Source organism: Oryctolagus cuniculus, chromosome 8 (genome assembly GCF_964237555.1).
Source record: "Oryctolagus cuniculus chromosome 8, mOryCun1.1, whole genome shotgun sequence".
Lineage (NCBI taxonomy): Eukaryota > Metazoa > Chordata > Mammalia > Lagomorpha > Leporidae > Oryctolagus > Oryctolagus cuniculus.
In genome coordinates, this window is record NC_091439.1 from 36,857,705 (window position 1) to 36,884,002 (window position 26,298).

The 26,298-nt window shown below is 38.2% G+C and overlaps 1 protein-coding gene across 3 annotated transcripts in view; it reads right to left on the minus strand.

Annotated features, from left to right (window-relative positions):
- Nucleotides 1-26,298, minus strand: part of HSPA4L (heat shock protein family A (Hsp70) member 4 like) — a 70,859-nt gene that overhangs the window by 12,699 nt on the left and 31,862 nt on the right. For all 3 annotated transcript variants that reach the window (XM_008267946.4, XM_002717242.5, XM_051819866.2), the window contains exons 11-19: nucleotides 26,032-26,138; nucleotides 24,518-24,651; nucleotides 21,704-21,903; nucleotides 15,315-15,413; nucleotides 12,101-12,238; nucleotides 9,324-9,449; nucleotides 8,923-9,030; nucleotides 3,622-3,741; nucleotides 6-167 (exon numbers count right to left, since the gene is read on the minus strand). In XM_008267946.4, coding sequence (XP_008266168.2) covers nucleotides 6-167; nucleotides 3,622-3,741; nucleotides 8,923-9,030; nucleotides 9,324-9,449; nucleotides 12,101-12,238; nucleotides 15,315-15,413; nucleotides 21,704-21,903; nucleotides 24,518-24,651; nucleotides 26,032-26,138 — 1,194 coding nt within the window. The remainder of the gene's footprint in view (nucleotides 1-5; nucleotides 168-3,621; nucleotides 3,742-8,922; nucleotides 9,031-9,323; nucleotides 9,450-12,100; nucleotides 12,239-15,314; nucleotides 15,414-21,703; nucleotides 21,904-24,517; nucleotides 24,652-26,031; nucleotides 26,139-26,298) is intronic.

A 26,298-nucleotide genomic window follows, 5' to 3' on the forward strand; every position in this document is an offset into this window, starting at 1 on the left:
TTTACCTTTGATTTTGCAACTATTTCTGAAACTTTTACCACAGGATCTTGGGTGAGACTTAGTTTGTTCTGTGCATTCATCTTACTGTTCAGCCAACTCATGGCATCACTGATATATTTTTCAACTTTTTCCATTTCAGCAGGATCCAAATGATCATATCTTTCATCCTATTAAAAACAAGCTTAATTTAATGTAACTTATATATCAGTAAGCACCAGTTAATTCATTATTTCTGCTTAAAAGATTTATACTCTTACACTTCACATATACACTTACGTGTACTTCACAAATACCCATGTGAAGAAATCATACAGGAATATAACATAACTGAAGAAACTGGGAGAAAAGGTAACATTTCTGGGCTTAAAAAGAAAAGGTTTTCGGAATTTAGGTTTGCAAAAACAATGATCAGTAGATAATATGCAAGAGGAGAGCACTCAGCCAAGAAAGAAGCTGCAATATAATGGAATTTGTTAGAAAATAAGGAGAAACTAGGGGAGCTAGAATACAGCAAGCTAGATAGAAAATTCTAAATATACAGCAGATAATGCAAGTTTTCTTGTTAAGAAGGAGAATGACATAATAAAATTCTATTCAAAACAGAGATGTCAATGGCTACATATAAAACACAACCTAAGAAGTCACAGAACCAGAAATAAATGGCATTAACAGAGGATCTCCTGACAGGCTATAGATCAGACAAGGAAAATAAAGGGAAAGAAAATGAAAGAACACCCCAGAGTCAAGGAAACAGGAAGACAGTGATGCCATTTTTAAAGCCATAAATCTTCCTCAGATATATCTGCTTTCTGCTTGTATGCTTACAAATTATGCATCCATCATCTTTGACTTAATTTCTAGGCCACCATATTGTCTTGAATTTCCTCCTATATCATGAATCACATACCTTTTAAAAATTTTTATATAAGTTATACAAGTTTCAAGTATTTCACGTATATTTAGGAACATTGTGATACTTCAAACCCCACCCTCCCTCCTGCCCACACTACAGCTCTTCTTCCTCCTCCCTTTCCCATTCCCACTCTTAATTTTTACAAAGATCTATTTTCAGTTTACTTATTGATTGCACAGTTAACCCTACACTAAGTAAAATAGTTCAACAAACAATATGAAGAAAAAAAAAACACTGTTCCTCAACGGAAGAGACAAGGGCTGTAAACAATCACTAAATCTAAAAAAATGTCCATTTCACTGTAATACATTACATTTTAGGTATTCTATTAGTTATCTAGATCAGATAAAACATATGACATACATCATTTGGGGACTGGCTGATATCACTAAGTATAATGGTTTCTAGTTCCATCCATCTTGTTGCAAAAGACAGGATTTCATTTTTTCTTTGTTACTGAGTAGTACTCCATAGCGTGTATATATAATAATTTCTTTATCTAAGCAACAGTTGATGGACATCTTGTTTGATTCCATATCTTAGCTATTGTGAATTGTGCTGCAATGATCATGGGAATATAGATGACTATTTCAAATGCTGACTTCTTTTGATTTGAGTAAATTCCCAGGAGTGGGATGGCTGGATCATATGGTATGTCTACATTCAAATTTCTGAGGTATATGCATACTGTCTTCCACTATGGCTACACCAGTTTACATTCCCACCAACAGTGGATTAGGGTATCTTTTTCCCCACATCCTCACCAGCATTTGTTATTTGTTGATTTCTGTATTAGAGCCATTCTATCTAGAGTGAGGTAAAATCTCACTGTGGTTTTGATTTGCATTTCCCTGATGGCTAGTGATCCTTAGCATTTTTTCAAGTGTCCTTTGGCCATTTGAATTTCCTCTTTTGAAAAACACCTGTTCAAGTCTTTTGCCCAATTCTAACTGGATTTTTGTTTTCTTGTTCTTGACTTTGAGTTCTTTATGGATTCCGTTTGTTAACCTTTTATCAGCTGCATAGCTTGCAAATATTTTTTCCCATTCTGTCAGTTGCCCCTTTACTTTGCTGAGTGTTTCTTTTACAGTGCAGAAGTTTCTCAGGTTGATGTAATATCATCTGTCAATTTTGGCTTTGATTGCCTGTGCTTCTGGGGTCTTTTCTAATAAATCTTTTCCAATAAATCCAATAATTTTATTTGGATTCTGTAATGTTTCCTTTTTCATTTCACAGTATGTTAACACATCTTTATATCTGAATCTATCTACTGCTGCATACTTAAAATAGTATAATAATTGTACACTATTGTATGGATGCATCAATTTATTTACCTAGCTTCCTAGTGATAAGTATTTAGGTTGTTTCAACTTTTTTTTTTTTTTTTTTTTTTTTGCTACTATAAGCAAGGGCATGTATCTGCATGCACTTCTGCAATGGTTACTTTAGGATGAATTTCTAGAACTGTGATTTATTGGAAAAGACCCCAGAAGCTATGATATGTAAGTTATGACACCCATGCCTAAATGTTTCTGGTACTAGTTTCTCCTATCCACTGATAGAGTTTTAATATTAATGATAAAAACCAGGGGGTTAAAATGAATATTTACTTAAGAGTCGGGATCCAGGAAGCCTGTCCTGCAGGCCAAATCCAATCATAAGGTTTTGTGGAAGATAAACATGCCCATTTGTTTACATACTATCTGTATTTGATGTTGCACTACACAGGCAGTGATGAATAGTTCTACAGACATAGTATGGACTGAAAAGCCTACAATATTTATTTTTGTTAAAGGAAAAATATGCTAATTTCTGGTTTAAAGGAGGAAAATAATAAACTTAGTTTTGCAAAATCACACTGTTACATCCAAATGGAGATATCATTTACATTAACTATGTACTTGAGCCTTAAAGGAAAGGTTAAGGTAATACAGATATGGATATATATACACACAAAAGGAGAAAGGATATAGGGAATTAGAGATGACTAATGAATTGCAAGGCAAAGAACAACTGAAAGAAAGAAAAAAGAAGTTAGGAACAAAATAAATCTAAAGTCCAGTCTCAAAGAGGCCTGAAATTAAAAAAAAAAAAAAAAAAAAAAAAAAAAGACCCAAGATGACATTTTTCTCTGTATAAAGAGCATGAAAATGAACTCTCTAAGAAGAAAAAACTGGAAGTGGTCATTGAATTAGCTTATAATATGGTTTCAGGGAATTCTAAAAGATTAAATACACTTACCTTCACTGTATCTCATTTTATCTAATTCCTCAGACACCCACAACTGGGGCTGATCTGAGCAAAGCTGGAAGACGGGAACCCCATCCAGCTCTCTCACTTGGGTAGCAGGGACCCCACTATCTGAGCCATCATCTGCTGCCTCCCAGGGTCTGCGTTAGCAGAAAGCTGGCATCAGTACACAAAGCTGGGTATCAAAACCCAGGCACTCAAAAACGGGACACAGCTTGTCTTAACTGCTAGGCCAAATGCCTGCCTCTACCTTAACTACTTTAAATGTATCATATTCCTTTACTAATAATTCTCCAATTAAAAAAACTTAAAGTTTTGAGTTCTGTACACGAAATCTCTGGAATCTGGCAGCAAAAACTGCAATAGCTTGATAGTTGAGAACTTTTAAGATAATTTCTCACCCTTTCCATGGACCACACACACGCCCCGTCATCACAGTTGGTTCTTTAATTCAGTACCTTGTTTCTGTACGCTTCTATCACTTTCATGACGAGCTGAATCTTTTTTCCCAAGTCATTTAAAGCTTTCGGTCTCTCTTCATGTTCCATGTACCTCATTTGAATAGGTTGGCCATATTTCTGTTAACCCAAGAAATGTTTTAAAAAGAAAAAAATGTTACTGAGTTTTAATAGAAAACAAATTTTATTGGTTCCTTGGCAATAAATAGGAGAAAAGATGGGCAGATCAACATTATGTCCCATTTATTTCCCTACAAGGAAGTGGCTATTTTCTTACACAATACTAAATAGGGATGCCTAACTCAAGTCTAACCTTTGTTTCTCATTCTTTACAATTACTTCCTGATTCTTCCCAAATACAAAGTCCCAATGAAAACTTTAATTTTTTCAAAGCTGGTGTTAAAACTTTACAAAACTATTAAAATGTAGTTACTGGAAAATCCTGATAGTTACTATTATTTTTATGATCATTAGATTAAAATGTGTACTGCATTACAAGTATATCTTTTTTCTCCTGCAAGTGCTTAGATAGGGGAGCTTCTAAGTGTTATAATGGGCAGCCTCTTACTTTGGGAAGAGAAACACATTAGGATGAAACAACTGTTTTTATTTTAAATTCTTTTATATACTGAGATAAAAATCTATTTTAGAATAATTTTCAATTTGCAAAAAAGTTAAACTAACAGAACAAGACACTTCTCACTACTTTTCTCTAATGTTAACATCTCATGGAATGATTTGTCTTAATTGAGAAATCAACACTGGTACATCGTTATTAACTGAACCCAAGCCTTTATTCACATTTTATCTTTTTAGAAAATACTTATTTCAAAGGCAGAGGGAGAGATAAAGATACCTATCCACTGGTTCACTCCCTAAATGGCTGCAACAGCCGTATCTGAGCCAAGCAGAAGCCAGGAGCCAGGAACTCCAGCCTGGTGTCCCACATGAGTGCAGGGCCCAAGTAATTTGATCATTTTCTGGTGCTTTCCCAGGCATGAAGTTGGATCAGAAGCAAAACAGCTGGGACTCAAACTGGCACTCTGATATGGGATGCTGAAGTTACAGGTGGCAGCTTAACCTGCACAGCCACAACACTGCCTCTTTGGTATTATCTTTGCTCCAGGATATGATTTTGCATTTGGTATATCTGCATCATATTTTGTATTCTTTAAACATTTTTGAAAGGGAAGCAAGTATTACATTTTTAAAATTCATCTCAAAACAAAAGCCTGTCAAAGTGTCTATTACATTCATTTCTATCCTAGGCTTCTTATCTATTTGAGGCGGAAGAATCCATGTTAGGAGTTGCTGAGAGTTTCAGTTATTGGCTTCCGCTGCTTGGCTGTTCCTAAGGTTTAGAGTATGCACATTTCTCTTACAGAGATGGGATTAAAAACCATACTCACTTAGTTTATTAACTCTTTTGCACCACTTACAATACTATTGCTAGGCCTAAAGGGCTGCCTTCTCCCATGTTCTAAAAATTATTATCATTCAGCATCTCTGTAATCTCTTATTAACTTAAAGAATGGTTCAGGGAACTGCAGCGTATCACTTGAAAGCGTGTTAACATGAAGAAGCATGGGTCCATCTCATCACCTGGAGAATCAGAATCTGCACTGCAGTAACAACCCAGGTAATTCATATGCACATTTACAGCACTGTTTGACTGAAATATACTTTAATTCTTCTAAAATAAACTTCTAATCTCTTAAAGAATTTTTACTTGCTTTCATTTTACTTAAAAGGCAGACAGAGAGATCTTCCATCTGCTAGTTCACTCCCTAAATGCCTGCAACAGCTAGAGGTTGGCCAGGTGGAATCCAGGAGCCAGGAATTCAATAAACCAGGTCTACCCACATGGGTGGCAGGGACCCAGCCACTGCAATCATCATCTGCTGCCCTCCCTGCGTGTATATTAGTAAGCAGCCTGACTGGAAGCGGAGCTGGGACTTAAAACCAGTCACTCTTGATACTAGATTAGGTCATCCTACCCCACTGCTCCAAATACATTCCTTCCCCCAAAACTAAAACAAACAAAAAGACCCTTTCTAATCTCTTATTTTCTTCAGGGTGATGTGAAGGTTGGTTGGCAAGCATAGAGAAAGGAGCCAACAAGGGTTCTTTCCTTAGAATTTTACCATTGACCTAGAAAAAGGGGACCTGGCTCTATTTCTTTGTGAAAGGACACTGAAGAGCAGGGTTGCTACTTTTGCAGTCCTTGGCTTGTCAGGTGTACTAATCAGTTGCATAGTGTAATACAACAGGCCAATGTGGTATTATTTCCCAAAGTCAGAGCAGTGAAGGATGAAAGAAACAGAGGAAGGGTGACTCCTCTAATGGACATGGAGGGATTAAGTTTATTAACTCATCACTTTTTAAAGACAACACAGTAATATATAGCTTATGTAAAAGTAACACTTTGGTCATGTGTTAGAAATTTACATATTGAGTATTCATAATATGCATGATTATGCCTTTTTTTTTTTTTTTTGACAGGCAGAGTGGACTTTGAGAGAGAGAGACAGAGAGAAAGGTCTTCCTTTGCCCTTGGTTCACCCTCCAATGGCTGCCATGGCTGGCACACTGCAGCCGGCACATCGCACTGATCCGAAGCCAGGAGCCAGGTGCTTCTCCCGGTCTCCCATGCGGGTGCAGGGCCCAAGCACTTGGGCCATCCTCCACTGCACTCCCGGGCCATAGCAGAGAGCTGGCCTGGAAGAGGGGCAACTGGGACAGAATCCGGCGCCCCGACTGGGACTAGAACCTGGTGTGCCGGCGCCCCAAGGCAGAGGATTAGCCTAGTGAGCCTCGGCGCCGGCCATGACTGTGCATTTTTTAAAAAGATTTATTTTATTTGAAAATCAGAGTTACACAGAGAGAGGAGAGGCAGAGAGAGAGAGAGAGAGGGGCCCTCCATTCAATGGTTCACACCCCAAATGGCTTTAACAGCCTGAGCTGCACCGATCCAAGCCAGGAGCTAGGAGCTTCTTCCAGGTCTCCCATGCTGGTGCACAGGCCCAAGGACTTTGGCCATCTTCCACTGATTTCCCAGGCCACAGCAGAGAGCTGGATCAGAAGTGGAGCAGAAGGGCCTCGAACCGGCACCCATATGGGATGCTGGCACTTCAGGCCAGGGCGTTAACCCACTGTGCCACAGCACTGGCCCCAATGATTATGCATTATTAGATTTCAACTATCAAGTAGCATTGCTTAGTTCTCAAAAATGCCTTTAAACTTAGAACACTATTCTTACACATCTTTCATATAATCATTTTTCAAATATTTATTAAAAACATACAAACCAAGCACTCCTACAACTGGGTATATAGCCACTGAAAATGAAATCATTATGTTTAAATTTTTTTTTAATTTTTTTTAAATTTTATTTATTTATTTATTTTATTTTTTTTTTTTTTTGACAGGCAGAGTGGACAGTGAGAGAGAGAGACAGAGAGAAAGGTCTTCCTTTGCCGTTGGTTCACCCTCCAATGGCCGCCACGGCCAGCGCGCTGCGGCCGGCGCACCGCGCTGATCCGATGGCAGGAGCCAGGAGCCAGGTGCTTTTCCTGGTCTCCCACGGGGTGCAGGGCCCAAGCACCTGGGCCATCCTCCACTGCACTCCCTGGCCACAGCAGAGGGCTGGCCTGGAAGAGGGGCAACCGGGACAGAATCCGGCGCCCCGACCGGGACTAGAACCCGGTATGCCGGCGCCACAAGGCGGAGGATTAGCCTAGTGAGCCGCGGCGCCGGCCAATATGTTTAAATTTTATCTGTATTCATATTTCACGATAGTTTTATGGCCAACAGCCAAGAGATGTCCACTAAGGATGAATAGATATGCACAATGTGGTATGTATACACAATGGAATACTATTAGGCCTTTAAAATAAGAAGGAAATATTGGGGCCACCATTGTGACCCAGTGGATTAAACCACTGCTTGCAACACTGGCTTCCCATATGAGTGCCAGTTAGAGTCCTGGCTGCTCCACTTCTGATCTAACTCTGCTATAAAATGCACCTGGGAAGGCAGTGGAAGATGGCTCAAGTCCTTGGGCCCCTGTACCCACATGAGAGATTGGGAAGAAGCTCCTGGCTCCTAGCTTTGGCCTAGCCCAGCCCTGGCCATTGTGGGTATTTGGGGATTGAACCAGCAGATGGAAAATCAACCTCTCTCTCTCTCTCACTCTCTCTCTGTATCTCTGCCTTTCAAACTAAATAATAAATCTTTAAAAAAAAAAAAAAAAAAAAAGGAGCGGCTGGTGCTGTGGCCTAGCAAGTAAAGCCACTGCCTGCAGTGCCAGCATCCCCTGTGGGCATCGGTTCGAGTCCCAGCTGCTCCACTTCCAATCCGGCTCTCTGCTGTGGCCTGGGAAAGCAGTAGAAGATAGCCCAAGCCCTTGGGCCCCTGCATCTGCGTGGGAAGACCCAGAGGAAGTTCCTGGTTCCTGCCTTCGGATCGGTGCAGCTCTGGCCGTTGTGGCCAATTGGGGGGTGAACCAGCAGATGGAAGACCTCTCTCTCTGCCTCTCTTCTCTACGTGTAACTCTGACTTTCAAGTAAATAAATAAATCTTTTTTTCATTTTTTTTTTTTTTTTTTAAAGGAGTAGAGAGTGGAATGGTGAGGGAGGGATGGGGAAAATGTTAGTCAAGGACACAAAATTTCAGATAGACAAGAGAAGTTATGTCCAAGAGGTCTACTGGTAGGGCTGGTGTTGTGCTGCAGGAGGTTAGGCTACCGCTTTTGATGCTGGCATCCCATATCAAAGTGCTAGTTAGAGTACTGGCTATTCCTCTTCCAATCCAGCTCTCTGCTGATGTGCCTGGGAAAGCAGCAGAGAATGGCTCAAGTCCTTGGGCCCCTGCTATCCATGTGGAAGACCTGGATAAAGTTCCTGGCTCCTGGCTTCAGCCTAGTCCAACCCTGGCCATTGCAGCCATTTAGGGAATAAACCAGAATATGGAAGATCTCTTTCTCTTTCTCTCTCTTTGCCACTCTGCCTTTTCAAATAAATAAATCTTAAAAAACTAAGGAATCTATTGTAATAATGGTGACTACAGGTAGCAACACTATTTTGTAAATCTGAAAATTGCCGAGATTTAGTTTAACAAAAAAAGATAATGCACATTTAAAGAGTTTGATTTAGCCATTCCATAATGTATTTACATATATTTATTAAAATACCATGTCATATACCACAAGCATATACAACTAGTACTTATTAATTAAAATAAATACTGTGCTTTCACACATAATTTTTTAGGAAGTACTAAAAAGAACTTTAAAAAATTTACCTTCAGTTCTTGAAGCTTATCCACATATACTTGTTTAGGTTGGTCCTCTCCTTCTTCATAAAGCCAATTTTCTGTGTCTTCCAATATTGCAGATAGTTTATTCATGTCCTAGTTATACATTTAAGAGGTACTAATTAAAAATGCTTTCCTTAGAAATAAGAGTAATTATGTAAGGAAAGAATGGTTTTAAAGTATAATGGATTAAATTTCATTTTTTTTGACTTTGTATTCAAAAGCATATTTTTCATCACAGTCTACAATTTGGAAAAATAACTAAGAATAATCTCCATATGGGCTGAAGAAGACTGACAACGATAATTGGTACACTTATTTATGAAATTCTAGCATTTTCAATTAAACACTGAAATATTTCTAATAAAGATTATTAAAGTTAGACTTACTTCTGGAGTGATGAATTTTTCATAGACAGTGCCCAGCTTGTCTCTAAAATCATATACATATTCTTCAACAGCATTCTTAGCATCATTTCTTTCTTTCTCTAATTTATCTTGCATTATCATCTTCCCCTGTTCAAAAAGTTTCAGATGAGTTGCCATATGAATATTCATTAGGGAAATACAAATCAAAACCACAATGAGATACCATTTCACATCCACTAGGATAATTGTAACATAAAAAAAAAGGAAAATAAATGTTCATCAGTACGTGGAGAAATTGAAGACCTTAATATATTGCTGATGGAAATGTAAAATGTTGCAGCCACTATGAAAACCGGTTCCTCAAAAAGCTAAACACAGAATTACAATTTCACTTGAGATTCATCAATTCCACTCCTGTCATACACTCAAAGGACATGAAAGCGGAGACTCAGATTTGTATGCCATTGTTCACTACACTATTATTCACAATAACCAAAAAGAAACAACCCAAGTGTCTATTAACAGATAAATTATTTTCCCACTGTGGAATTTTACTTAGCCTTAAAGTGGAACAAAAATTCTGATCCATTTTATAACATGGGTGAACCTGGAAATCATTACAGCAAGTAAAATAATCCATACAAAAGAATAAGTATTATATGATTTTATATATGAGTTATCTACATTAGGCAAATTCATAAAGACAGAAAGTAGATTAGAATATACTGGGAATTTGAGAAGGAGAGGAACAGGGAATGATTACTTAATGTTACAGAGTTTGTGTGTGAGGCAATGAGAAAGTTTTGGAAATAGTGCGATGGTTGCAATATTGTGAAATACTGTGAAATGCAATTAATGTCACTGACATTTAAAATGGCACAGTTTATGTCATATTTTATCACAATCTTAAGCATTAACTTGTATACTTTAAATGAATGAATTATGTGGTATATGTGAATTGTATCTCAATAAAGTTGTTAGAAAACAAAACAAAATATAGACTGTGTCACTATATATACTCAGGTTTAAACTCTGGGTTGCTCATTTACCAGCCCAAGGTATCAGTTAATTCACTTAACTGATTTTTCTTATCCTAAAATAGAGAACATTAAGTTTATCTGCTTCATAGGGCTCTTAATAAGATTGATGTAATTCATGTAAAATATTTAGCATAGAGCCTGGCACATAGCTGGTACTGAAAAAAGGTTAGCCTTAGGAGGAAATATAGTATAATGCTTGTGAGGTAGAGCTTTAAAGATTAATTACTTGGTTCTAAATCCAAAGGTTACTCTTCTGACATCAGGTAACAGTTATTTATGCCTCGGTTTCCTCATCCACAAAATGTAATTTCTAACAGTACCTATACTTCATAGGTTTGTTTTGAGGATAAAATACCAAAGTATTTAAGGATGTTAGCAAAAATTACTGTTAACAAAGAAGTGAAAAATAAGCAGATTTTAATACTTTAACAATCCCTATATAAGCTATAATGAATGCACTGATATTGTGAATTGAAAATAGTGACATATTTAACAATTAAGCAAAATCTCACTTTAGAAACAAAATTTTGGGGCCAGCACTGTGGCATAGCGGGTAAAGCCGCTGCCTGGGATGCCGGCATCCCATATGGGTGCCGGTTTGAGTTCTGGCTGCTCCACTTCTGATCCAGCTCTCTGCTATGGCCTGGGAAAGCAGAAGATGGCCCAAGTCTTTGGGCTCCTGTGTCTGCATGGGAGACCCAGAAGAAGCTCCTGGCTCCTGCGTTTGGATCAGCGCAGCTTTGGCCTCTGCAGTCAATTGGGGAGTGGACCAGCAGATGGAAGACCTCTCTCTCTCTCTCTCCTCTGCCTCTTTGTAACTCTGCCTTTCAAATAAATAAATCTTAAAAAAAAAAAAAAAAAAAAAAAGGAACAAAATTTTCCCTAACTGTGCTTCCCTACAACTCAACCCTTTGGGAAAATTAGTTTCAAGACAGATGAATTTTGAATTATTTAGGGGTCCAAGAATGCTTGCTTTATATAAAATGTATCCTTTTACAAAAGACATCCTTTTACCAAAGACATTCTTCTCAGATCTGGAAAAAAATGATGCTGAAATTCATATGGAGGCACAGGAGACCTCGAATAGCTAAAGCAATCTTGTACAACAAAAACAAAGCCGGAGGCACCACAACACCAGATTTCAGGACACACTACAGGGCAGTTATAATCAAAACAGCATGGTACTGGTACAGAAACAGATGGAGAGACCAGTGGAACAGAATAGAAACACCAGAAATCAATCCAAACATCTACAGCCAACTTATATTTGATCAAGGATCTAAAACCAATTCCTAGAGCAACGACAGTCTATTCAACAAATGGTGCTGGGAAAACTGGATTTCCACGTGCAGAAGCATGAAGCAAGACCCTTATCTTACACCTTACACAAAAATCCACTCAACATGGATTAAAGATCTAAATCTACAACCCAACACCATCAAATTATTAGAGAACGTTGGAGAAACCCTGTAAGATATAGGCACAGGCAAAGAGTTCTTAGAGAAGACCCCGGAGGCACAGGCAGTCAAAGCCGAAATTAACAAGATCTTTATAGTGAGACAATTTATGTTTTTCATATAACTAAGACAAAAGCTACTGTACATAGGACATAAGTACAGTTCAGCAAAAAGTAGTTCAATGATGTGCACAATTCTTTATGAGTTATGGACTAGTTCTTCAGGTTTGGGGGATAATTATTAATGTCAACAATATTTTAATATACAGCACCTCCTATTTCAACATCAATGATTTAGATACCTCATTTTCAATGTAGCTATTGAGAAGATCTTGGCCCAGCTGTCTACATAGGCTGCTTTGAATAGGAAGATCAATACTCTTGACTTTTCCTTTTTTAATGTTTTGATTTAATCGGTCTTGTTTGTCTGAGGGAGCTAACTGTAAAAAAAAAAAAAAAAAAAAGCCAAGAGAGAAATGTAAATTTCTAAAACTAACAATAAATTTCAGAGTGAAACAGACAAGTAAAATCAAACAAAACTACTACCAAGTATTATACTTAATTTATTAAACACATTATTTTAACTCAGTATTTTACGTTCTATGTATACTAAATTCTACATAAAAATTGAGTGGGAAATGCAAATCAAAACTACAATGACTTATCCATTTTATAATAACTCTGATGGCTGTAATAAAAAATGGCAAGTGTTAGAGAGGATGTGGAGGGATTAAAACCCTCAAACATTAATAACAGAATTATAAAATGTTTGGCAAACAGTTTTTCAAAATGTTAAACACAGCAACACCATATGAAGAGGCAACTCCATTCTTAGGAATATGCTCAAGAAAAATAAAAATTATACACCCACAGAAAAACTTGTACATGATTGTGTATAACAACATTATTCATAATGACAAGAAGGTGAAAATAATTCAAATGTCCATCAACTTATGATGGGTAAATTTAAATGTGGTATGCACTGGCATAATGAAGTATTATTAGGCTATATAACAGAATGAAATACTGACACATTCTACAAGTGGCATGAGCTTCAAAAATATTATGTTTAACGGAAAGAAGTCAGTCACAAAGAACCATATACTGTGTAACCATATTTATATGCAGATCCAGAATAGGCAAATCTATAGAGACAGAAAGCAAATTAGTGACTGCCTAGGGCTGGCAGGAAGAGGGTTGAGGGGAAATAGGTAGTTATTGCTAAAGGGTACAGGGCTTCTTTTGGGGTGATGGAAATGTTCTAAAATTGTGATCATGCTTGCACAATTCTGTGAACATACTAGAAAACATTTAGACAAAAATGTTTCACGTTTTAAATAACTGTAGAGCCTAGGATATAAAATTCAATTTTTGAGGCCAGCATTGCAACACTGAGGGTTAAATCGCCACCTGCGATACCAGCATCCCATATGAGTGCGAGTTTGAGTCCTGGTTGCTCCCCTCTGCTGATTCAATTCCCGGCTAATGGGCCTGGGAGAGCAGTAGCAGATTGCCCAAGTGATTGGGCCCCTACTATGCATGTGAAAGACCTGAATGTAGTTCCAGGTTTCTGGCTTCCACCGGGCCAGCCAGCTATTATGGTCAATTGGGGAGTGAACCAGCAGATGGAAGATATCTTGCTGTGTCTCTTCTCTTCTCTCTGTAACTCTGTCAAATAAATAACTCTTCTTTTCTAAAAAACATTAATATTTACATCTGAGAAAAATACATATAACTTATATAGATTAAATTCTGTGCAAGTTAGAAAAATCTGTTGAAGATGAAAGCTTACAGCTGTAGCCACATTCATCTAGCTGACTGGGGCAGACTCTTATTTGCAATGATTATCTCAGTAAAATAATTACCGTCAATAATAAAGTTGTTATCCTCTGATCTCTAAATTTTACTTTTAAAAACATTTTTGCACAAAGAAAAATATTTCATTATAGCAGCAAAACCAACAGCAGCCAGTGTCAAGCCAGATGGAAAACAAGAATAAAGAACTCCACCCAGGTCTTCTGCAAGGGTGGCAGAGACCCAAGTACTTGAGCCATCACATCGACAGGAACCCGGATCAAAAGAAGAGCCAGGACCCAAACTAGCACTCCTGTGTGTCATACAATCCCAAGGGTGCCTGTGACATATGCCTGCCCTTTATTTATTTATTTATTTATAAATACCATTGAACTTAATTTTTTTGGAAGAGGGGGAGGGGAAAGAGAGGGAGAAGGAGAGGGAAAGGGAGAGGGAGAGAGCGAGCAAGCGAGCGAGAGAGAACCTTTCATCTGCTGGTCCCAAATGTCTGCAACAGACAGAGTTAGGCCAAAGCTGGGAACAGTTACCCAATATCGGCCTTGCCCATGTAGGTGGCAGGAGCCAACTACAGAGCCATCACCTGCTACCTCATAGGGTGTGCATTAGCAGGTGCTGGAATCAAAATGGAGCTGGGACTCAAATGGGATATGAATGTCCCAAGCAGTGTCTTAAATGCTAGTCGAAACATCCACCCTAACATATTGCTAATTTCTTTCTTCATGGGGCTTGTTCCATTTCAAAATTTCTCTGAGATTATATGAGAAAAAAATCACTGAAAAATATATCTTTTCCTATCAAAAAGATAGTTTTTATTGTTAGGGTTCAGATCCAGCTGTTGTAGGCATTTAGGGAGTGAACCAGCAGATGGAAGATCTCTCAAGGCTGATGTTGGGGCACAGCAGGTTAAGCTGTTGCCTGTGACGCCAGAATCCCACATGGGGACTGGTTCATGTCCCTTTTGCTCCATTCACATGATCCACCTCCCCACTAATGTGCCTGGGAAAGTAGCAGAAGATGGCCCAAGTCCTTGGGCCCCTGCACACACGTGGGAGACTCAGAGGAAGATCCTGGCTGCTGGCTTGGGCCTGGCCCAGTCCTGGCCACTGTGGCCATCTGGGGAGTGAACCAGTGGATGGAAGAGTCTATCTCCTCCCCACCCCTCTTTTGTAATTCTGCCTTTCAAATAAGTAAATTTCTTTTTTTTTTTTTTTAAAGAAAGCCTCTATAATAAAATACTGAAATGCATTTATTCTGGCTATCAGTTTCCTATACTTTTCTACAGTACTAAGATAAAAATATCCAGCGAGGTTGGGTGTTAGGCACAGTGGCTGGGGTGCTGCTTAGGATGCCCACATACCATATCAGAGTGCCTGATACGCATATTAGCAACGGCACTTCTCTGACCTAGCTCCCTGCTGGTGTAAATCCTGGGATGCAGCAAGTGCTGGTTTAAGTACCTGGGTCCCTGCCACCCACATGGGAGAATCAAAGTGAGTTCTGAGCTCCTGGCTTCTACCTAGCCCAGCCCTGGCTATTTTGAGCATTTGGGGAGTGAACCAGCAATTAGAAAATCTCTCTCTCTGCCTTTCAGATAAAATAAAACAAAATAAAAATCAAGCATATCAAAAGCAAGCACCATAAAAGTAAACACATTAATTCAATATCAATCTCCAAAAGAATTACAAAAAGACTCCACCAAACCTTTGTTTTGGCTCCTGTATGATCAATTTCCTCTTCTGGGGTATGCTCAGCATGGCACTTTTGATGACTTCCTTCTTCTTGGTCAACCTGCATTTTATCCTGGAATGAAAATATGTTAATTGATACTGTATGTAGTATCTTTTTTGTTGTTTTCAAAAATTAAACTGTAGCTCCGGCCATTGCAGCCATCTAAGCAGTGAACCAATGGAGGGAAGACCTTTCTCTGTCTCTCCCTCTCACTGTCTGTAACTCTACCTCTCAAATAAAATCTTTAAAAAAAATGCCAATATATTTGTGGGCTGATACTCTCAGTATTTTATGTACAAAAAAGAGTTCAAGCCTTTTTTGAAACATGGGTACACAGTAAAGTAAATGACAACAACTAAAAATAGATTAAAAGGAAAATAAAAATACAAAGGTCTACTTGAGGCTACGAGAATAAACCTTGTTTCATTCACCTGTGGCTACACTGCAAAATACATGGCAATTGTTCTCAAGTGAAATTTACAAGTTAACATTTACCAAAGCATGCTTACAGGCCAGCGCTGTGGCTCACTTGGCTAATCCTCTGCCTGCAGCGCCGGCACCCTGGGTTCTAGTCCCAGTTGGGGCACCGGGTTCTAGTCCTGGTTGCTCCTCTTCCAGTCCAGCTCTCTGCTGTGGCCTGGGAGGGCAGACAGAGGATGGCCCAAAGTGCTTAAAAACACACCCACACACACAAAGCATGCTTACAAAAAAAAAAAATCCAACTTGGAAAAGAAACAGGATAATTTATGTCTTTTACTCTATCTAGAATTAAGCAAATGTGTAATATGCAAAAAGTTGTCTTGGATAAGCTCATCTTTTGGCCAAAGAGAAAAACACGCTAGAAGATAATTCTATGTCATTAAAAGGTCAATTATTTCTGACACTCTAACTGCCCTTCCAATTCTATAACCTCCAGAACCCTGTGATGGATAATAAACAAAAAAAGTTGAGTGGCGTTATACAGGAAGACACAAATATGTTATTAACTCTAATATACTACTAACAAAAAACCCCGATCATTTAAACTAATAAAAAATAAAACAATCTGTAGATTGTTTTAGGTAGTATACACATTTTAAACATATTAATTTTTCCAATCCCTGAGTAAGGAGTATCTTTCCATTTTTGTGTGTCCTTGATGGTTTCTCTCATCAACATTTTATAAATTTCACTGTAGAGATCTTTTACTTCTTTGGTTAAAATTTATTCCTAAATATTTTATTTTTTTGTGGCTATTGTGAATGGGATTTCTTTCTTGATTTCTCTTTTGGCAAGTTCATTTTTGGTGTATAAAAATGCTACTGTTTTTGTATGTTGATTTTGTAACCTGAAACTTCTAAATTGGCTTATCAGTTCTAACATCTTTTTGGTAGAGTGTTTAGGTTCTTCCCATGTATAACATCCTGTCATCTATAAACTTGAGATCTTTTGACTTCCTCCTCTCCCACTTCAATGTTCTTTCTTTCTCCTTACTAATTGCTCTTGCTAATACTTCCAATACTGTATTGAATAAAAGTGGTGAAAGTGGACATCCTTTTCTTGCTCTAGAGATGGGGAGAATGTTCTCAGCTTTTTCCTATTCAGTATGATATTGGCTATTGATTTGTTATATATAGTCTTTATAATTTTTCCCTATCAAAATACCAATGACATTCTTTACAGAATTAGAAAAAAAAAATCCTGGGGCCAGAACAGTGGCATAGCGGGTAAAGCTGCTGCCTGCAGTGCTGTCACCCCATATGGGCACTGGTTTGAGTCCTAGCTGCTCCACTTCTGATCCAGCTCTCTGCTATGGCCTGGGAAAGCAGTAGAAGATGGTCCAAATCCTTGGGCTCCTGCACCCATGTAGGAGACCTGGAAGAAACTTCTAGCTCCTGGCTTTGGCCTGGTCCATCCCCAGGCATTGTGGCCATTTGGAGAGTGGACCAGCAGATGGAAGACCTTACTCTCTCTCTCTGCCTCTGTAACTCTGCCTTTCAAATACATAAATAAATCTTTAAAAAAAAAATTCCAAAATTCATATGGAATTACCAAAGACCCAGAATAGCCAAAGGAACTTTGATCAGGAATAAATCAAGCTGGAGGGATCACAATACCTGATTCCAAACCATACTATAAAGCTAATGGTAACTAAAAGAGCATGCATGGTACTGGCATAAAAACTGGCACATAGGTCAACGGAACAAGAGCCCAGAAATTAATTCTTATACATACAGTCAACTGATTCTTGACAAAAAGTACCCAAAACATTGGAGAAAGGATAGTCTTTTCCGTAAATGTTGCTGGCAAAGGAGATATATTTATGTAGAACAATGAAATTAGATCCGTACCTCTCACCATATACAATAATCAACTCAAGATGGATCAGACACCTAAATTTAAGACCACAGACTATGAAACTGCTAGAAGAAAATGTAGGTGAAATGCTTCAATACACTGGTGTAGGTGATGTCTTCTTAGGTAAGACCCCCTTAAGCACAGGTAACAAGAGCAAAATGGTAGTAATATGTTATTTCCTTAAGATAAATTAAAAAGAATATTTTAAGAATATAATCAATAGGGGGGATATCAATAGAAGTGCCTCTAGACTCTGGTTTCTCTGATTTTAAACCCCCTGAGAGTTGAAGCCATCTGTCTGTTCACTGCTGTATCTGAAAACACATTTTAGGTATTCTTTGTTTACTACTGAATAAAATCACTTAAGAGAAAAATCCAGAATTATTACCATGAATTCTAAGGCTATACATGATTTGTCCCTTGATCTAACATCTCAACTTCATTTTCTCTTCCTACTCTCCCCCTTTTGAGTCCTAAATCCTAAACATCGACCACTGTTCTATTTGTTACAATAAAAAAGGAGTTCCTATACCAGGGCCCCTGTATTTGTTATTTCCTTTGCTTGGACAACTAACTTTTTTTCAAATTGCCTAGCTCACCCATTCCTTCCTTGGTTGCTTTTCTTATCACCATCACATTGTTAATTTCTATTATGCATCCCTATTAATTTTATTTTTTAAAAAGATTTATCTATTTGAAAGTCGGTGTTACACAGAGAGAGAGAGGGAGAGAGGGAGGGAGGGAGGGAGAGAGGGAGGGAGGGAGGGAGGGAAGAAGGGTCTTCCATCCGCTGGCTCACTCCCCCCAATTGGCCGCAACAGCCAGAGCTGCGCCAATCTGAAGCCCAAGGACTTGGGCCATCCTCCACTGCTTTCCCAGGACACAGCAGAGAGCCAGATAGGAAGTGGAGCAGCCGGGACTTGAACTGGTGCCCATATGGGATGCTGGCACTGCAGGTGGCAGCTTCACCCGCTATGCAACAGTGCCAGCCCCCATTAATTTTCTTTAGATTTACAGTCTATCATATTGCTTCTTCCTTGCCCTTTCTCAATGGAATGTTAAGTCACACATGGGTGAGAACCTTTTTTATCTTGTTTACCATTACATCCCCAGTGCCTAGAAGATTTGCTACTTCTTATAAATAATAAACTATTTTGAATTAAAAATAAGCACATGAGGGCTGGTGCTATGGCACAGCAGGTCAAGCGGCCACCTGTGGTGCCAGCATCTGATATGGGCACTGGTTTGAGTCCCTACTACTCCACTTCCAATCCAGTTCCCTGCTAATGGCCGGGGAAAGCAGTGGAAGACGGCCCAAGTGCTTGGGGCTTTCACCTGGGTGAGAAACCTGGAATAAGTTCCTGGCTTCGGACTGGCCTAACTCCAGCTGTTGCGGCCCTCTAGGGAGTGAACCAGTGGATGGAAAGATCTCTCTCTGTGTTTCTCTCTATATATGTAACTCTGCCTTGCAAATGAATAAATAAATCTTAAAAATAAGTACATGAAAAGATAACCCAAATGGTCAACAATTGAGAAACAGTTAAATTGTAATATGTTTGATTCCTGGTTTTATGATGCATTCTAAGATGTGATAACTTCTTAATATGCACAAATAACCATATATACCAAGAAGAGAGTTGTGAATCTCCTGAGACATTCTTATAGTTAAGAAAAAGCAGATAATTTACATAATTTTTTTCAAACAAAATCAAAGCTATCTGAATTTTGAATAAAAAATGAGCACATAGAATAATCTTTCATAAATTTATCCTCATGGAAAAAAAAGACTTCTGGGGCTGCTACTCATTAGCTTATGTCTGAGCTTCTTTACCGTACAGCCAGCAAGGTTAGCAGTGAGAGAACAGAAAAACTATGACCTTATTTTCTCCTCTAAAATTGAAACAATCACCACCCACAATCTACTTAGAACTGGTTCACTCTTTGAGTACAAGAAATATATAATGATATATATAATATATATCAATTATATATTGTGTATTTGTATATTTATATATAATTATATATTATATATTAATGATATATATACTATATAGTGATATTTAAGCCTTATGACTTTTACACTTCTGGACCCTAGAAAAATACATTAAAAATTAAAGCACACAGGATATTTTCTACACAAGGTACTAACATCACCCTTTATATTAGCAAAGAAAAATAAAGAAACTATAATTTACTCAACACTTATTATATTAGCCATGGTAGAGATTTAAAAGTAATATACCTGTGAATTGTCTTATCAACAATGCAAAGTCCATGATTCATTAAATTAGTTATTTTTCTTCTCCCTTTGATTATATAATTTATAAAAGCAGTATTCAAGAACATCTCACCTACTTGAAATTCCTTACATGAGAACCTCAACTACCTTGAAAAGTTCTAGTAAGCCAAAACCACAAAGTTCTTTTAAGAACTGAGTGACAAAAACAGATGTCATAAATCCATGCAGTTTATTTTTGACAGGTGGTCCTTTAAGTCCACATCAAGAAAGCACCCTAAAAAATTGGTCAATTGGATTTGCAGTCCACATACAGAAGCAGTAAATAAATTCTAGGGGAAATAAAAGATGAGTGCCATACCATTCTTGTTGTTATTTCAATTTCCTAACATTAAAGAGAAAACAGAAAGTCTAAGCAGAGACACTTAAAAGAGGTAAGGGAGGTGTTGTGACACAGCTGATAAGCTGCCACTTGGGACATCCACATCCCATACAGGGGTGCCTGGGTTGAGGCTCAGCTACTCAAATCCAGCTCACTGCTAATGTACCTGGCAGGCAGTAAATGATGGCCCAAGTCCTTGGGTTTCAGCCACCCCTGGATGGAATTTCTGGCTCCTGGCTTTCTCCTGGCCCAGACCTGGTTGTTGCAAACATTTGGGAAGTGAACCAGTGGCTGTAAATGTGTCTCTTTAGGCCTTTCCTCATTTCTCAGTCACTCTGCCTTTCAAATGAATCAGTCTTCATTTTTTTTTTTAAAAAGTGAAGAAAGTAAAATGTGCTCAAATTTAGTAAAAATAAATCTTAATGGATTAATTTATCTAACATGAGTTATTGTGAATTGCAATTTAAAAAGTTCACTTTTTTCTACTTATCCTTATGTTAATTTTTAAGAAATGGTTATATCTTCATTAACAGATTAGGGCATTTCTTCTTCAATTCAAATAAGGAAGAATGTGACAGCAAAATGACACATGAAAGAATAAAAATAAACAAAAAGTTACAGTCCTTAAATGTAGTACTTTAAGGCTAGTGGGTAAATTCTGATCGATCCAGAAGGAAAGATTATAATTATTTCAAAAGAAAACCTTCAAAATGGAGAAACTGTCTTGAAATTTAATAAAATAAAATCTGTACTTAATATGCAGAAATAGATGACAATAGATCTCTAATTATGATTATAAAAAAATCTAACAAATGCAATTAAAAATAATAAAGAAGAGACATAAAAAACATGAAAACTCTGTGTAATGCAATATGATCAACTTCCCCTAAGATTCCTTCCTCTTAGTATCCCCAGGTAAATTCAGTGTCACAAAACTATCATAAAGAAAAAGCAGGAAATCTGCAGAGGAATGTGCATTACATTCCTCTGCTTAACTGCTTCAGATGCCCCCTAACTGAATCTTAGAAAATTCTTTATTAGGCATGTATTTCCAATCTAAAAATGTGTATTTAATTAAAAATATTTCATTCTGATTTTAGCTGTAAGCTAAAAAAAAAAAAACCATAATAGCACATGTTTTTAACAGAAATTAAGAATGTAAGGATGACTGCTAACATACATGATCCATATAATGCTATGAAAGATGCACAAGCCCCTGAAAAAATGCATTTCAATATGAAAGATGTAGAAACTTTAAATAAATGATCTAACAGAAATGTTTAGAGTCCTACAGCAGAAATTTAAAATAAAGCCTTACAGATCAATGTTTCAACTATTAAAGTGCCAGTTAAGATAATGTACTGAATAAAATATATTAGAAAAACTTTGAGACAGATTTCTACATACCATATCATCTTTGTTTTCATTCTTAAATGAAGTGTCTGTCTCCATAGGAGCATCACTGTGATCTCCTTCCAAATTCTGTTTCTCAATTACGGATGCACTAGCCACACTGAAGATTCCATGGATGTTGACACGAACTTTAACCTTTACTTTTGAACTATCACCATCAGACTGTGGAAAAACATTCTGAATAGTGAAGCTCCCTTAAGGAAAAAAGAGTTTTAATCAGTACATGAGCCTCAGATTAACTCATGTAATTTGTTCAATAATCTGTCATCTTTAAGATGCTGGCAAACAACTGTAAAATTATAATCACATCATTATAATTTAGGTACTTCTCCCAGAATATCTTTTTCATAGGATACAAAATTTGATATGAGACTCAGAAATGTTAAATAAACTCACCCCAAATCCTCAATACTAGTGAAAAGAAGTGTTGAGATTTTAATCAAGGACAATTTGATTCCTAGGAAATGTAACTTCTAAGCATTTTATTTTATAATACTACTACTCTAAAACCAAAATAAAAATAATTCAGTTTCTAAGGTTGAAAACAAAACAGATGCTCTCTGCTCTAACCTTTATAGATAGTAACCATCTTGGTAATTCATAAATAAAGGAATTTCAAAAATTTTTGAAATTTTCTTTTAACAAAATTTGTGACATCGATTACAGAAAACAGAATACTAGGCAGCAAAACTAGATAATAAAAAATGTGGCTGCTCTTTTTTTGGGTTGAATTATGTCCCACCCCTGTTCATATGTTTGAGTCTTAACTTCCCAACTATCTCATATTGTCTGTATTTGGATATCAGGTCTTTAAAGATGTCTGAAGGAGGTAATATGTTAAGATTGGGTCATTAGGGTGAGCCCTATTACAATATAACTGGTGTCCTTATTGAAAGAAGTAATTTGAGAACAGACAAATGCACGTGCAAGAGAATAATTTGTGAACATGAAAGTGGTCACCTATAAACTCCAAGACAAGGCTGGAATGGATTCTTCCCCCATACAACCCTCAGAAGAAACCACACTTGCCAATACCTTGATTTCAGAATTCTGACTTCCAGAACAGAGACAATAAATTTACATTGAATAAATCTCCTAAGTTGTGGTACTTTCTTAGAGCAACCCTAGAACATTAATTAAACCTTTTAATAATTTTTATTGCTTTAAATAATGTTATTTGAAATATTTTTTGTCCCCCTTTTGGTCTATCAATATAGAAAATTTTTAAACTTAAAAATAATTCCTCTTTGGAGTCTCTGAAGGGGGAATGATGTAGGCAGGCATTCAGGTTAAAACTGATTAGGTCTGTGAGTGGGAAGACCATGCCTTCACCACGCCCCTGTGTGACCTCATGCCACTACCTGACCATACCTCAGCACCCACCGGCCAATCAGGTTAATCAACCACTCCCCTTTGGAAGTGGATTAAAAGCCTGGGACAAGGTGTGCCTGCCCTTTCCTTGCTTTGGCCTTTTGCCAGTATGGCGCCTGCTGTGGCCATGCACCTCCAGGGTGCATGGCCTTCGGGGCACCCCAACTCACGCTTCCTGGCCTAGATGCTCCTCCGCGTGGCTAGTTTCTGGTACTCGGTATAAACCCAGATTTACCTCTCTCCTTTAGACAGGGCCCTCACTCTCCTATTCATCTTTCTCACTGAATAAAGGCTTAAAATGTAAAATAAATAGATAAAAAATAATTCCTCTTAAATAATACAATTATTTTATCATATCTCCTGGATAGATTATTCAGTTAAAACAGTCTTATTAATCCAATAATAGTTATTCTAGTTGTTGTCAGTGAACAAAGTTTTTCTTTAAAAGATGTATTTGCTATCTGAAAGGCAGAGTTACAGAGAAGTAAATGCAGAGAGAGAGAGAGAGAGAGAGAGAGAGAGAGAAAGTCCTCCATTCAGTGTTCACTCCCCAAATGGCCACAACAGCCAGGAGCTAGGAGCCAGGAGCCTCCTCCAGGCCTCCTACAGGGGTGCAGGGGCCCAAGGACTTGGGCCATGTTCCACTGGTTTCTCAGGCCATAGCAGAGAGCGGGATCAGAAGTGCAGCAGCCAAGACTGGAACCAGCGCTCATATGGATGCTGGCACTGTAGGTGACAGCTTTACCTACTACACCTCAGCACTGGCCCCGAACATAAAGTTTTTTTTTTTTTGACAGGCAGAGTGGACAGTGAGAGAGAGAGAGAGAGACAAAGAGAAAGGTCTTCCTTTTGCCATTGGTTCACCCTCCAATGGCCGCCGTGGGCAGCGCGCTGCGCTGATCCGAGGGCAGGAGCCAGGTGCTTCTCCTGGTCTCCCATGGGGTGCAGGGCCCAAACACTTGGGTCATCCTCCACTGCACTCCCTGGCCATAGCAGAGAGCTGGCCTGGAAGAGGGGCAACCGGGACAGAATCCAGCGCCCCGACTGGGACTAGAACCCTGTGTGCCGGCGCCACAGGCAGAGGGTTAGCCTACTGAGCCACGGCACCGGCTCGGACATTAAGTTTTAAAATCAGAATATATGGTGAGCTTGGCAGCACAATTTGAATTTACTGACTAAAGAGTTTTTCCAGAAAATACTCATACAACTTTTTAGGCCACTTGTATTTTAAATATAGAAATCAAAATTAATTAAACATACTCAAGCCTGCTGTTGTTCTAAAAATAAACTGAGCACTAAAAACTGCATGTTAAGAAGTATGAATATATTTCTTTAAATACCTAGTGTTGGCTTAGTGGAAGTGTCAATTTATTTGTTTCTTTAATTATACATATTACTTATTAAAGGTCAACAATTTATGGGAAGTTATTTTCTTACCAATTCTTGCATCAGGATAAGGCACTTCATGCAAATTCGTATAAAATGCTTCTAGTTCAAATGGTTCCTTCTTGTGGAAAGTGATGACTTTTGAGAATGGGGCAGGATGGTTCTTACAGAACACTTCACATTCCCTAAAATGTAATGGGAACAAATAGAAAACAAAGTTGACTGTGAACATAACTCAGAATCTATCTTTCTTCCATCTTTCTGTTTGTTTCTTTTTGTTCTGGAGAGAGACAGACTAAAAGAGAAAGGCAGATTTCACCTGTCCGCTGGCTTACTCCCCAAATGCCCAGAACAGCTGAGGCTATGGCAGGCTGAAGCCAGGAGCCAGGTCTCCCATATGAACAACAGAAACCCAACTATGTGTGCCACCATCCATCTGCTGCTTCCCCGAGTGCTACACCAGCAGGAACTGGTAGCAGAGCTGGGACCTGAACCTAGGCACTCTAACAAAGGATGTCAGTATTCCAAGCAGTGTCCTAACTACTGCTCCAAACATCCACCCCTCCATTTCATTTTAATTCCTAAGCAACAACTGCAAAGATCTGTAAAAACAAATGTAAAAAAACACAATTTTTGATTTAGCTATAAACACGTATTTTGACAGCTTATGGTTACAAGTTTTTTTTGTTGTTGTTTTGTTTTTTGACAGGCAGAGTTAGACAGTGAGAGAGACAGAGAGACAGGTCTTCCATTTCCATTGGTTTACCCCCAAAATGGCCGCTACGGCCAACGCGCTGCGGCCGGCACACTGCAATGATCCGAGGCCAGGAGCCAGGTGCCTCCTCCTGGTCTCCCCTGCAGGTGCAGGGCCCAAGGACCTGGGCTATCAATTGCCTTCCCGGGCCACAGCAGAAAGCTGGCCTGGAAGAGTAGCAACTGGGACAGAATCCGGCGCCCCAACCCGGACTAGAACCCAGGGTGCCAGCGCCATAGGCAGAGGATTAGCCAAGTGAGCCACAGCGCCGGCTGTTTTTAGAATGTCTACCCTAACAGTTGTATAGTACTAAAAAGAGAAAAATTAACAAAGAATGTATGTATTCAGGGGAATTTCAAAAAGTTCATGGAAAACTGAATTGACTATTATTTTGGTACAACAAAGGTTTTGAAACCTATGCATTAATTTTTTCATCACAGCAATTTTCCCACAATCTTTTTGAAGATCTCTTTATGGCTAATATGCAGGATTTTGTAAAATCACATTTGAAGATCAGTCCCTAATCATTAATTTCCAAAATACTTGCCATATATAACTCTTTCAAATTCCAGCTTCTTTTGAAAAACTTTTATTAGGAAATAATTTTTTTCAAAGATTGATTTATTTGAAAGGCAAAGTTAGACAGTAGGGTGGGGTGGGAGGAGAGATTTTCCATCTGCTGGTTCACTTCCCAAATGGTCCCAACACTCAGGGAATTTTAAGAAGTATAAATTTCTTTAATTTGGAAAAGTAAGCTTAATCAGGTAATGATTTATGACGAGCTCCAACCAAGGTTTTAAAAATAACTTACCCAGTTCCATCTTCAAAAGAGGTCTTCCACCTTAGTGTGATTGAATAGGGAACAATGTCTGTTATGGAAAATTCACGCACTTTAAATGCTGGTGAGAGAATCGCACACTGAAAACAAGATGTATACCATATTTAAATAAATAAACCCAAACTATACCCTAGGTTACCCTGATCTAAGTGCTTAATAAGGTCTTTATCTTTAGATTAAAATTATTACATTTAAAAATTTTGGTAATGACTACAGAAAATCCAAAGAGTCAGAATACTC